This window comes from Pseudophryne corroboree, chromosome 1 (assembly GCF_028390025.1).
Source record: "Pseudophryne corroboree isolate aPseCor3 chromosome 1, aPseCor3.hap2, whole genome shotgun sequence".
In the NCBI taxonomy this organism is placed as follows: Eukaryota; Metazoa; Chordata; class Amphibia; order Anura; family Myobatrachidae; genus Pseudophryne; species Pseudophryne corroboree.
Genome location: NC_086444.1, coordinates 916,790,368 through 916,803,731, shown reverse-complemented (window position 1 = coordinate 916,803,731; position 13,364 = coordinate 916,790,368). Strand labels below are relative to the sequence as shown.

Here is a 13,364-nt window from a genome sequence, read left to right as displayed (position 1 = left end):
CCCCTTAGTTGTTAAATGCGATAAAATAGTAAAATATAATGGTGTACTTGTGGGCCTAATTCAGTTGTGGTTGTTAAAGTGATTGTTGCTGCAATCTTTTGCCATACACAATTGCATCGCAGTCCACCCTGAGTGAGTCTGAGCAGTTGTAGGCTGAGCAAGTGTCCTAGACACAGGGGGCTCTCCAGCAGATACACAGGTTACAATGGGTAATTTATCCTAGAGATGAGCGGGTTCGGTTCGTCGAGATCCGACCCCCCCCCCCGAACTTCACCTATTTTACACGGGTCCGAGGCAGCCTTTGATCTTCCCGCCTTGCTCGGTTAACCCGAACGCGGCCGAACGTCATCATCCCGCTATCGGATTCTCGTGAGATTCGTATTCTATATAAAGAGCCGCGCGTCGCCGCCATTTTCACTCATGCATTGGAGATTGAACGGAGAGGACGTGGCTACATTCTCTGCCTGAAAAGCTCCGTAATCTGTGCTCAGTGTGCTGCAAATATCTGTGCTCAGTGTGCTGCAAATATCTACGTTCTCTGCCTGAAAAGCTCCATATCTGTGCTCAGTGTGCTGCAAATATCTGTGCTCAGTGTGCTGCATTTTGGTGACCAACAGTATATAGTTCTACAGTAGGCCATTGCTGTATCTTGCAGCTCTGTGTCACTGCAAGTATCCATTCCATATCTGTGCTGCATTTTTGTGAGCAGTATATATAGTAGTACAGTGCAGCATTTTGGTAACCAACAGTATATAGTTGTACAGTACAGTACAGTACAGTAAGCCATTGCTGTATCTTGCAGCTCTGTGTCACTGCAAGTATCCATTCCATATCTGTGCTGCATTTTTGTGAGCAGTATATATAGTAGTACAGTGCAGCATTTTGGTGACCAACAGTATATAGTTGTACAGTACAGTAGGCCATTGCTGTATTTTGCAGCTCTGTGTCACTGCAAGTATCCATTCCATATCTGTGCTGCATTTTTTGTGAGCAGTATATATAGTAGTACAGTGCAGCATTTTGGTGACCAACAGTATATAGTTGTACAGTACAGTAGGCCATTGCTACTGATATAATAATATTACTGACATATAATTCCACACATTAAAAAATGGAGAACAAAAATGTGGAGGGTGAAGTAGGGAAAGATCAAGATCCACTTCCACCTAGTGCTGAAGCTGCTGCCACTAGTCATGGCAGAGACAATTCAATGCCATCAACGTCGTCTGCCAAGGCCGATTCCCAATGTCATAGTAGAGAGCATGTAAAATCCAAAAAACTAAAGTTCAGTAAAATTACCCAAAAATCTAAATTAAAACCGTCTGAGGAGAAGCGTAAACTTGCCAATATGCCATTTACGACACGGAGTGGCAAGGAATGGCTGAGGCCCTTGCCTATGTTCATGGCTAGTGGTTCAGCTTCACATGGGGATGGAGGCACCCATCCTCCCGCTAGAAAACTGCAAAGAGTTAAGATGGCAAAAGCACAGCAAAGAACTGTGCGTTCTTCTAAATCACAAATCCCCAAGGAGAGTCCAATTGTGTCGGTTGCGATGCCTGACCTTCCCAACACTGGACGGGAAGAGGTGGCTCCTTCCACCATTTGCACGCCCCCTGGAAGTGCTGGAAGGAGCACCCACAGTCCAGTTCCTGATAGTCAAATTGAAGATGTCACTGTTGAAGTACACCAGGATGAGGATATGGGTGTTGCTGGCGCTGAGGAGGAAATTGACAAGGAGGATTCTGATGGTGAGGTGGTTTGTTTAAGTCAGGCACCCGGGGAGACACCTGTTGTCTGTGGGATGAATATGGCCATTGACATGCCTGGTCAAATTACAAAAAAAATCACCTCTTCGGTGTGGAATTATTTTAACAGAAATGCGGACAAGAGGTACCAAGCCGTGTGTTGCCTTTGTCAAGCTGTAATAAGTAGGGGTAAGGACGTAAACCACCTAGGAACATCCTTCCTTATACGTCACCTGGAGTGCATTCATCAGAAGTCATTGACAAGTTCAAAAACTTTGGGTGACAGCGGAAGCAGTCCACTGACAACTAAATCCCTTCCTCTTGTACCCAAGCTCCTGCAAACCACACCACCAACTCCCTCAGTGTCAATTTCCTACTTAGACAGGAACGCCAATAGTCCTGCAGGCCATGTCACTGGCAAGTCTGACGAGTCCTCTCCTGACTGGGATTCCTCCGATGGATCCTTGAGTGTATTGCCTACTGCTGCTGGTGCTGCTGTTGTTGCTGCTGGGAGTCGATCGTCATCCCAGAGGGGAAGTCGGAAGACCACTTGTACTACTTCCAGTAAGCAATTGACTGTCCAACAGTCCTTTGCGAGGAAGATGAAATATCACAGCAGTCATCCTGTTGCAAAGCAGATAACTCAGGCCTTGGCAGCTGCGTTGGTGTTAGACGTGCGTCCGGTATCCGGCGTTAGTTCACAGGGACTTAGAGAATATCTTGAGGTAGTGTCTCCCCGGTACCAAATACCATCTAGGTTTCACTTCTCTAGGCAGGCGATACCGAGAATGTACACAGACGTCAGAAAAAGACTCACCAGTGTCCTAAAAAATGCAGTTGTACCCAATGTCCACTTAACCACGGACATGTGGACAAGTGGAGCAGGGCAGACTCAGGACTATATGACTGTGACAGCCCACTGGGTAGATGTATTGCCTCCCGCAGCAAGAACAGCAGCGGCGGCACCAGTAGCAGCCAGGGCCGTAACTACGTGTGTGCCAAGTGGGCTTGGCACACAGCGCAGTTGCCCTGAGGGCACAACGGCCAGTGGCATGTAATGAGTCAAATTGACTCATTACATGCCGCCTCTGGCTGCTGTGTGCGCCGTGCGCCGCGCTGGAGGGAGAAGAGACCAGCGCCGGGCAGCGTTCAAGGAGGAGGAGGGAGGGGGAGCAGGGAGCCGCAGCAGCGCTATTTGATTGGTAGTAAGCGCCGCTGCAGCATCCCCCTCTCCTTCTGTATTGGCTGCCCGGCGCTGCTATGGATGCTGGGATGCGGTTCCTTCATCCCAGCATCCACAGCAGCGTCAGGCAACCAATACGGAAGGAGAGGGGGATGCTGCAGCGGCGCTTACTACCAATCAAATAGCGCTGCTGCGGCTCCAATCCCCCTCCCTCCTCCTCCTTCTCACCTCACTGCCTGCACCGAGAGGGAGATGCCAGCACGAGGAGCCTGTCAGCGGGGAGAAGGTAAGTATATCCCTCTCTCTCTCTCTCTCTCTCTCAGGGGGACACCGTCTGCCGCAATGTGTAAAAAGGGGGCCTGGCTGCCGCAATGTGTAAAAAGGGGTCCTGGCTGCCGCAATGTATAAAAAGGGGGCCTGGCTGCCGCAATGTGTAAAAAGGGGTCCTGGCTGCCGCAATGTGTAAAAAGGGGGCCTGGCTGCCGCAATGTGTAAAAAGGGGGACTGGCTGCCGCAATATGTAAAAAGGGGGCCTGGCTGCCGCAATGTGTAAAAAGGGGGCCTGGCTGCCGCAATATGTAAAAAGGGGGACTGGCTGCCGCAATGTATAAAAAGGGGGCCTGGCTGCCGCAATGTGTAAAAAGGGGTCCTGGCTGCCGCAATGTGTAAAAAGGGGGCCTGGCTGCCGCAATGTGTAAAAAGGGGGACTGGCTGCCGCAATGTGTAAAAAGGGGGCCTGGCTGCCGCAATGTGTAAAAAGGGGGACTGGCTGCCGCAATGTGTAAAGAGGGGGCCTGGCTGCCGCAATGTGTAAAAAGGGGTCCTGGCTGCTGCAATGTGTAAAGAGGGGGCCTGGCTGCCGCAATGTGTAAAAAGGGGGCCTGGCTGCCGCAATGTGTAAAAAGGAGGCCTGGCTGCCGCAATGTGTAAAAAGGGGGACTGGCTGCCGCAATGTGTAAAAAGGGGGCCTGGCTGCCGCAATGTGTAAAAAGGGGGACTGGCTGCCGCAATGTGTAAAAAGGGGGCCTGGCTGCCGCAATGTATAAAAAGGGGGACTGGCTGCCGCAATGTGTAATAGGGGTCCTGGCTGCCGCAATGTGTAAAAAGGGGGACTGGCTGCCGCAATGTGTAAAGAGAGGGCCTGGCTGCCGCAATGTGTAAAAAGGGGTCCTGGCTGCTGCAATGTGTAAAGAGGGGGCCTGGCTGCCGCAATGTGTAAAAAGGGGGCCTGGCTGCCGTAATGTGTAAAATGGGGGCCTGGATGCCGCAATGTGTAAAAAGGGGGACTGGCTGCCGCAATGTGTAAAGAGGGGGCCTGGCTGCCGCAATGTGTAAAAAGGGGGACTGGCTGCCGCAATGTGTAAAAAGGGGGACTGTCTGCTGTAATGTGTAAAAAGGGGAATGCTGTCTGCTGTAATGTATAAAAGGGGCTCTACCTGGTGTAGTGGCGCTACTGTGCAGCGTAATTTGAATAATGTAGACTACTGTGCACCGTAGTATGAATTGCTATTATTTTGTGACCACGCCCCTTCCCCGTGAAGCCACGCCCCTATAAATTTTGCGCGCGCCTATGGTGCGCACTGCCCCTATCTTACATGGGAGGGCGCCACTGTCGTTTCTTGCACACAGAGCTAAAATGCCTAGTTACGGCACTGGTAGCAGCATCTCGCAAATGCCAACTCGTTCCTAGCCTCACTGACAGCAGCACATCCCTGCCTCACTGACAGCAGCCCATCCCTGCCTCACTGACAGCAGCCCATCCCTGCCTCACTGACAGCAGCACATCCCTGCCTCACTGACAGCAGCACAACCCTGCCTCACTGACAGCAGCACATCCCTGCCTCACTGACAACAGCACATCCATGCCTCTCTGACAACAGCACATCCCTGCCTCGCTGACAGGAGTACATCCCTGCCTCGCTGACAGCAGCACATCCCTGCCTCGCTCACAGCAGCACATCCCTGCCTCACTGACAGCAGCACATCCCTGCCTCACTGACAGCAGCACAACCCTGCCTCACTGACAACAGCACATCCCTGCCTCACTGACAGCAGCAGATCCCCGCCTCACTGACAGCAGCACATCCCTGCCTTTCTGACAACAGCACACCCTTGCCTCTCTGACAACAGCACATCCCTGCCTCTCTGACAACAGCACATCCTTGCCTCGCTGACAGCAGCACGTCACTGCCTCACTGACAACAGCACATCCCTGCCTCACTGACAGCAGCACATCCCTGCCTCGCTGACAGCTGCACATCCCTGCCTCACTGATAGCGGCACATCATTGCCTTACTGACAGCAGCACATCACTGCCTCACTGACAGCAGCACATCCCCGCCTCACTGATAGCAGCACATCCCTGCCTCACTGACAGCTGCACATTCCTGCCTCACTGACAGCAGCACATTCCTGCCTCTCTGACAGGAGTACATCCCTGCCTCACTGATAGCAGCACATCCCTGCCTCACTGACAGCTGCACATCCCTGCCTCGCTGACAGCTGCACATCCCTGCCTCGCTGACAGCTGCACATCCCTGCCTCGCTGACAGCAGTACATCCCTGCCTCACTGACAGCAGCACATCCCTGCCTCACTGACAGCAGCACATCCCTGCCTCTCTGACAGCAATACATCTCTGCCTCACTGACAGCAGCACATCCCTGCCTCTCTGACAGCAATACATTATAAACCTCATCAGTATAAAAAATGGGAAGACAACGTGCCATTAAGGGGGCGGAGCTTCACTATGAGCGGATCCAGTGGCTCACCAGCACCATTTTCCCTCTACAGCTCTCACTGTGCAGACTGCTAGAGAAGTGCAGCTCCTTAACAAGGACGCCAGATTCCCTCAGCGGTACCAGGGTAATGTCGGACTGGCCCACAGTGGAACAGGGAAACCCCCGGTGGGCCCCACAGCCTGTGGGCCCACCTCCTCCTCTAGGGATTAGGTTCCAGACTCTATCCTATTGCATTTATTTATACATTGTTAATAATTAATATGGTGTATTTTCTACAGTGCATTCCTGCTATTAATCTGGTACATTATCATGCATGCACTAGCAGTATTTAGTGTGTGTATATATATATATATATATATATATATATATACACATAATATTTATCAAGGGGCCCACCCATACACTATCTAATGGTCAGCCACACCTCTGTGGAGGTTGGCCACACCCCCACTGGAGCCTAGCCACACCCTTAAGCATGGGCCCCTACCACTGCATTTCCCTGGTGGGCCCTTCATGCCCCAGTCCGACACTGTACCGGGGGGTCATAGCAATGAAGGGGAGCAGTATAAGAACTGATACCCTATTAAGGGTACCTAGTCTGCGACCCAGCTAGGCTTAAGCTTTAGCAGAAGGGCGCTGTGTGGCTGGCTCCATCTTACTCTGTATCCCCCTAGCAGGGCTCTGTGTGGGTTAACGAGACTTAACCTTTTTTCTCTTGTGTGTGTGTGTACCTCACATTACAATGTCTAAAGAGTGTTTCATGCATGGCAAAGTGTTTTTCTTCCCCAGAGGGATCACTACAATGTACTCAGGAGTGGATCCGAACCAGCATGGCTGGATTCTCTAAAAGGGATGATCTCGAATATTTCTAATAAATTATCCCAGAATGAGAAAGAGACGCAATACTTAAGACAGTCTGTGGATGACCTGATGAATAGCCATACCAGCGTCTCAGACTCCTGCCATTTGTCCACAAAAGCGTATTCTGGCCCAGATCCTGCAGACTGACACTAATGAGGACGTGTCTGACACAGAGGAGGGTGAGGTGGACTCAGTGTGGGGGGGGGGGGGGGGGGGGGGGGGGGGGGGAATGCAGCTCTGTCACAGGGGGTACAGGCTTTGATAGAAGCTATTAGAGATGTTCTGCAAATTCCTGATAAGGTGACAGAGGAGGATGAGGTGTCTTATTTTAATGTACAAAAGAAATCCTCGGCTACTTTTCCTGCATCAAAAGAGTTGAATTCTCTGTTTGAGGAAACCTGGGTTAATCCTGATAAAAAAGTTTCAGTTCCCTAAGAAATTACTCACATCCTTCCTTTCCCTCAGGATGATAGGAAAAAATAGGAAAACCCACCGATTGTTGACGCATCGGTATCTAGGTTGTCACGTAACATAGTCTTACCTGTCCCTGGGGCAGCCTCCTTAAAGGACACGGCTGACCGCAAAATTGAGAACACTCTCAAATCCCTGTACACAGCTGCTTGGGTGGCCCAGAGACCCACTATTGCTTGCGCATGGATCACTAGGGCCATTGCAAAATGGTCAGGAAATCTAATTGACGAGTTAGATTCCTTATCCAGGGTGGAGATAGTTTTACTCCTACAGCATATACAGGACTCTGCAAATTTTATGGTAGAGGCCATAAAAGAAATAGGATTGCTCAATGCACGCAACACCGCCATGGCAGTGTCAGCACGCAGGGGCCTATGGCTACGCCAGTGGACTGCGGACGCGGATTCCAGGAAAGGCGTGGAAAACCTACCATTTACAGGTGAGGCCCTGTTTGGAGCTGAACTAGATACGTGGATTTCCAAGGCTACGGCGGGTAGGTCTACATACCTTCCTTCCGTAGCTCCCCCAGCTAGGAAAACCTACTCGGCTCCAACGCTGTAGTCCTATCAGATGGCAAAATAAAAAAATAAAACCAAAGGTTGTTCTACAGCCTTCAAAGGCAATAGAGGTAAACCCAGAAAGCAAAAAAAAAAAAATGCTGCTTCACAGGAAAAGAACCCCGGTTCTGCTTCCTCTTAGCCTTCAGCATAACGGTGGTCTGCACTGCCTAGGAGACAGGCAGGTGAGAGCCCGATTAAGATATTTCAGTCACATATGGGCAACATCATGCCAGGATCCCCTGGGTCAAAGATCTTATCGCCCAGGGCTACAGACTGGAGTTTCAGGAACTCCAACCTCACAGATTCTTCAAATCATGCTTACCAGCTTCTCAAGAAGCAAGTATGACTTTACAGAAAGCAATTCAAAAACTGGTAAAGACTCAGGTCATTGTTCCAGTTCCACTTCAACTGCAAAACAAAGGTTATTATTCCAACCTGTTTGTGGTACCGAAACCGGACGGTTCGGTAAGGCCCATTTTAAACCTCAAGTCATTGAACCCGTACTTACGGGTGTTCAAGTTCAAGGTGGAGTCTTTGAGAGCGGTGATCTCAGGTCTGGGGGAATTCTTGGTGTCTCTAGATATCAAGGATGCATACCTTCATATTCCGATTTGGCCGCCTCATCAGGCTTATCTAAGGTTTGCATTACAGGACTGTCACTACCAGTTCCAGGCCCTGCCATTTGGCCTCTCTACGGCACCGAGGGTGTTCACCAAAGTAATGGCAGAGATGATGTTTCTCCTCCGCAAACAAGGAGTGAACATAATACCGTACCTGGATGATCTGCTGATAAAAGCACCATCCAGGTAGAGGTTGTTGGACAACATTGCCCTCTCAACCCGACTACTCCAGGATCATGGGTGGATTCTGAACCTACCAAAATCTCATCTGGAACCAACACTGAGGCTTCCGTTCCTGGGGATGATACTGGATACAGAGGCATAGAAGGTATTCCTTCCTTTAGACAAGGCATTGGTAATCCAGTCGATGGTACGGGATGTTCTAAAACCAACCCGGATATTGGTGCATCTATGCATTCACCTCCTGGGGAAGATGGTAACCTCTTACGAGGCACTACAGTATGGAAGGTTTCACGCACGGCCCTTCCAGCTGAATCTGTTGGACAAATGGTCCGGATCGCATCTTCACATGCACCAGAGGATCCATCTGTCTCCAAAAGCCAGGATTTCTCTTCTGTGGTGGCATCAGACTTCTCACCTGACTGAAGGCCGAAGGTTTGGGATTCAAAATTGGATTCTGCTAACCAAAGACGCAAGCCTCAGAGGTTGGGGAGCAGTCACCCAAGGGGAACAATTCCAAGGAAAATGGTCAAGTAAGGAAACCATCCTTCCAGTCAACATTTTGGAACTAAGGGCCATATACAATGCCCTTCTACAGGCATCACATCTTCTTCAAGATCACACCATTCAGGTTCAGTCGGACAATGTGACGGCGGTAACGTTCATAAACAGACAGGGAGGAACGAAGAGCAGAGCAGCAATGTCAGAGGTGACAAGGATTCTCCTCTGGGTGGAAAGAGGCAATCTTCATCCCGGGAGTAGACAACTGGGAAGCAGTCTTCCTCAGCAGACACGACCTCCACCCAGGAGAGTGGGGTCATCACCCGGAGGTGTTCGGGTGCTGGACACGTCGGTGGGGAATGCCACAAATCGACATAATGGCCTCTCATCTCAACAAGAAGCTTAAGCGGTGTTGTTCCAGGTTGAGAGACCCACAAGCAGTGGTGGTGGACACTCTGGTGACCCCATGGGTCTACCAGATTGTGTACGTGTTTCCACCATTTCCATTGATCCCAAAAATTCTCAAAAGAATAAAAATGGAAAAGATTCAAGCAATTCTAATTTCTCCAGATTGGCCAAGAAGGGCCTTGTACGCGGATCTACTGGTGATGCTCCTAGAGGCCCCGTGGCCTCTCCCTCTTCGCGAGGACCTACTACAACAGGGGCCGTTCGTCTATCAAGACTTACCACAGCTGAGTTTGACGGCATGGAGGTTGAGCATCAAATTCTAGCCCGGAAAGGGATCCCGAATAGGGTTATTCCAACCCTGATCCAAGCCAGAAAGAGGGTAACGTCTAAACATTACCACCTTATTTGGAAAGAGAACAGGAAATTTCCTGTGGTGGAATTTTAACTGGGACGTTTTCTCCTTTTTCTGAAGTCAGGTGTGGATGTGGGCCTACATTTGGGCTCCATAAAAGTCCAGATTTCGGCCTTATCCATTTTCTTCCAGAAACAATTGGCTTCTCTCCCTGAGGTTCAGACATTTTTGAAGGGGATTCTGCACATCCAACCCCCTTTGTGCCTCCTATGGCACCTTGGGATCTCAACGTGGTGTTGCAGTTCCTGCAATTGGAATGGTTTGAGCCTTTACAGGACGTTGACGTCAAGTTTCTTACGTGGAAGGCCGTCACACTGTTGGCCTTGGCTTCTGCAAGGCGTGTGTTGGAGCTGGGGGCGTTATCTCACAAAAGCCCCTATTTGATTTTTCATGAAGCTAGAGCTGAACTCAGAACTCGTCAGCAATTTCTTCCAAAGGTGGTGTCTGCATTTCATATCAACCAACCTATTGTGGTTCCGGTGGTTACCTCTGCTACTTCAAAGTCCTTGGATGTTGTGAGGGCTTTGAAGATCTATGTGAAGCGAACAGCTCGTCACAGAAAATCTGACTCGCTGTTTGTTCTCTAAGATCCCAATAAAATTGGGTGTCCTGCTTCACAGCAGACAATTGCACGCTGGATCAGGCTTACTATCCAGCATGCTTATTCCACGGCAGGTTTGCCATGTCCAAAATCTGTACATGGCCCACTCTACTAGTTCAGTGGGTTCTTCCTGGGCGGATGCCCGAGGTGTCTCGGCTTTACAGCTCTGCCGAGCAGCTACTTGGTCAGGTTCGAACATGTTTGCTAAGTTCTACAAGTTCGATACTTTGGCCTCTGACCAATCTGAAGGTCCTCAATCAGTTCTGCAGGAACCTCAGCACTCTCCCACCCGGTTTGGGAGCTTTGCTACATCCCCATGGTACTAATGTGGACCCCAGTATCCTCTAGGACGTAAGAGAAAATAGGATTTTAATTACCTACTGGTAAATCTTTTTCTCGTAGTCCATAGAGGATACTGGGCTTTGTTTATTCCTCCGCTGTTACTTGGTTAAGTATTGTTGGCTCGGCGGTTGCTGTCCCTGGTTTAAAGTTTGGTTAGCTTGGCTTTCCTCTAGTTTGTGTGTGCTGGTTCAGAATCTCACCTCTATCTTTTCTTTCCTTCTCTCAAAGTATGTCCGTCTCCTCAGGCACAGTTTCCTAGACCGAGTCTGGTAAGAGGGGCATAGAGGGAGGAGCTAGCCCGCACTATCAAATTCTTAAAGTGCTCATGGCTCCTAGTGGACCTGTCTATACCCCATGGTACTAATGTGGACCCCAGTATCCTCTACGGACTACGAGAAAAAGTATTTACTGGTAGGTAGGTAATTAAAATCCTATTTTTACACTGTTATCTAGTTGCATGTTTATTCATTAAAAATATATCAAATTGAACAGCCTATTCTGAGCTGTTTTCTCTTACGTCCTAGAGGATGCTGGGGTCCATTTTAGTACCATGGGGTATAGACGGTTCCGCAGGAGCCTTCGGCACTTTAAGACTATTCAACAGTGTGAACTGGCTCCTGCCTCTATGCCTCTCCTCCAGACCTCAGTTTAGAAAATGTGCCCAGGAGACTGGATGCACACTAGTGGAGCTCTACAGAGCTTTGCTGGAAAAAGACTTTCTTAGGTTTTTTATTTATGTGGATTAATATAATACTTTAGGATGATGGCCTTTTTTTCCCATTAATTCCACAAATAGTGCTGTCATTCTGTCATGGTTTAATATTTATTGCACAGGGTTTTTTTTTACAGCTCCTGTACAAGTCAGGCACTGATTCCGGGGGAACGGCAGAGGATTTGGGAGCTGCTGCAAGTTCAGCTCGTAGAGCATTTGCAGCCATGTGGAGGCAGGGTGGCTTCACTTATTCAGAGTTGCATTCTTCACAATTGAATTGTGATCACATCGGTGCCCGCCAATAGCATGTTGGGTGGCCTTGACCTGTGCTGGGCGGCCCCCAGCATTGAAGTGATAGCAGTTGCAGTTTTGCTATTTTAGCAAAACTGCAACAAATGCTGAATAAGGCCCCTAGTATAACACATGTCACATGTCACCTCTGGCTGTAACGGGAAATAACTTCCCCATCGCTGTTTATATACATGTGCTGCTGCTCAGTTTAGCCAGTGCCTCCCCAGGCATTTACCTCACCGCACGTCACTGCTGCCTCCACTGACTGCACGTCCCTGTTATATACTGTATATAGTAATACGCTAATGAAAACTAAGATCCCCAGTACCATCCCTATGTACTACAGGTCAGAAGTCCAACAATGCAATATCAGTGGCACTCGAGTGTATAGATCCACTGTCACAGGTGGTATATTCCAAACATACCTGCTGTGACCGTGGATTTATTTACTGGAGTGCCGCCGATATTGCATTGTGTATATGGGGAGAAATGTGGGCCGAGTTTGCAGAGGTCCGGGATTTCGGCTGAGATTGCCTGTATGTTTAATGAATGCGGCAATCATTTACAAGGTAAAACTGGGTTGATTTTGTATCTATGTCTCATACCTGTCATTTTGTAGTGTATTAGAGTTCTGTCTAAAATTATTATTATTTTTTTTTTACCTGACAGGATCAACACAGTGCAATGATATCAGACAGTGAGCACCCACAATGCACTTGGAGCAACATTATAGTAAGTGAATTGTGCCTTACAGCAGTGTCGGACTGGAGCCTGAAGGGCCCACCGGGGGTATGCAGTGGTAGGGGCCCATGATTAGAGGTGTGGCTAGCCTCCAAAGGGGGTGTGGCCAGCCACCACAAAGGTTTGGCTAACAATTATAGAGTATCTGGTCTGGACTCCTTGATAATTTATATAGTAATTAATGTTAGTGCATGCATGATAATGTGCCAGATTAATGACAGCAATATACTGTAGAGAATACATCATAATCCTGTGCAGTATAAGGTAACATATGTATAATATATAATTCAAGTGCAGTCTAGAACCTGATCCCTAGAGGAGGAGGGCCCCCCAGGCAGGGGGGCCTACCGGTAGTTTCCCCTGTACCCCTGTGGGCCAGTCCGAGCCTGCCTTACAGTATATAATGTTTACTTCAAAGTTAGACTTAGACTAAATGAATGGTATTGCGCAGCTGCTGTGTCTTTATACACAGCGGCTGTGGAAAAATATGTAAAAGCAGCAGGAGGGACTGTAGTAGAAAGTGCATTATACAGTGCTTGTACAGGTTTGATCACTTCAAAGTGCAGCAGCTCGTGCACACACTAACGGCCAAAGCTCAGTGCGCAGGTACAAGACTCTATTCTACTTTACTATTATACTATTCTCTTTTACCACAGCTTCTGTCTTATGAAATTAAAACTTTTTGAGGCCTCTATCACTGTTGTTGGTGTTGCATTACTACTAATTATATTATATATTTCCATATTTCCAGCATGCATGACTTTAGATTGGGATTTGGACATTAATCCATTCCTCTTTTCTACTATATATTCTGAGGTAACAACCCTGCTACAGATCTCTGTGACATTCATCTTCTCGCAGAACACAAGAACTAGCTCTAGGAATATGGTAAAAAAAAAAAAAAACACGTTGCCTGCCCTTCATTTGATTAAATATTTCTTTTGATCTGGCGCCTATTCTGTGCCTCTTCACATTTTCTGGGTCCTATTAGGAGTG

General features: G+C 48.7%; 1 protein-coding gene across 6 annotated transcripts in view; it reads left to right on the top strand.

The window, feature by feature from the left end:
* Positions 1–13,364, top strand: part of LOC134917759 (WD repeat-containing protein 49-like) — a 201,136-nt gene that overhangs the window by 137,562 nt on the left and 50,210 nt on the right. For 5 of the 6 annotated variants that reach the window (XM_063920311.1, XM_063920312.1, XM_063920317.1 and 2 more), the window contains 2 exons: positions 12,297–12,359; positions 13,185–13,256. In XM_063920311.1, coding sequence (XP_063776381.1) covers positions 12,297–12,359; positions 13,185–13,256 — 135 coding nt within the window. The remainder of the gene's footprint in view (positions 1–12,296; positions 12,360–13,184; positions 13,257–13,364) is intronic. The other variant, XM_063920313.1, reaches the window with a different exon arrangement.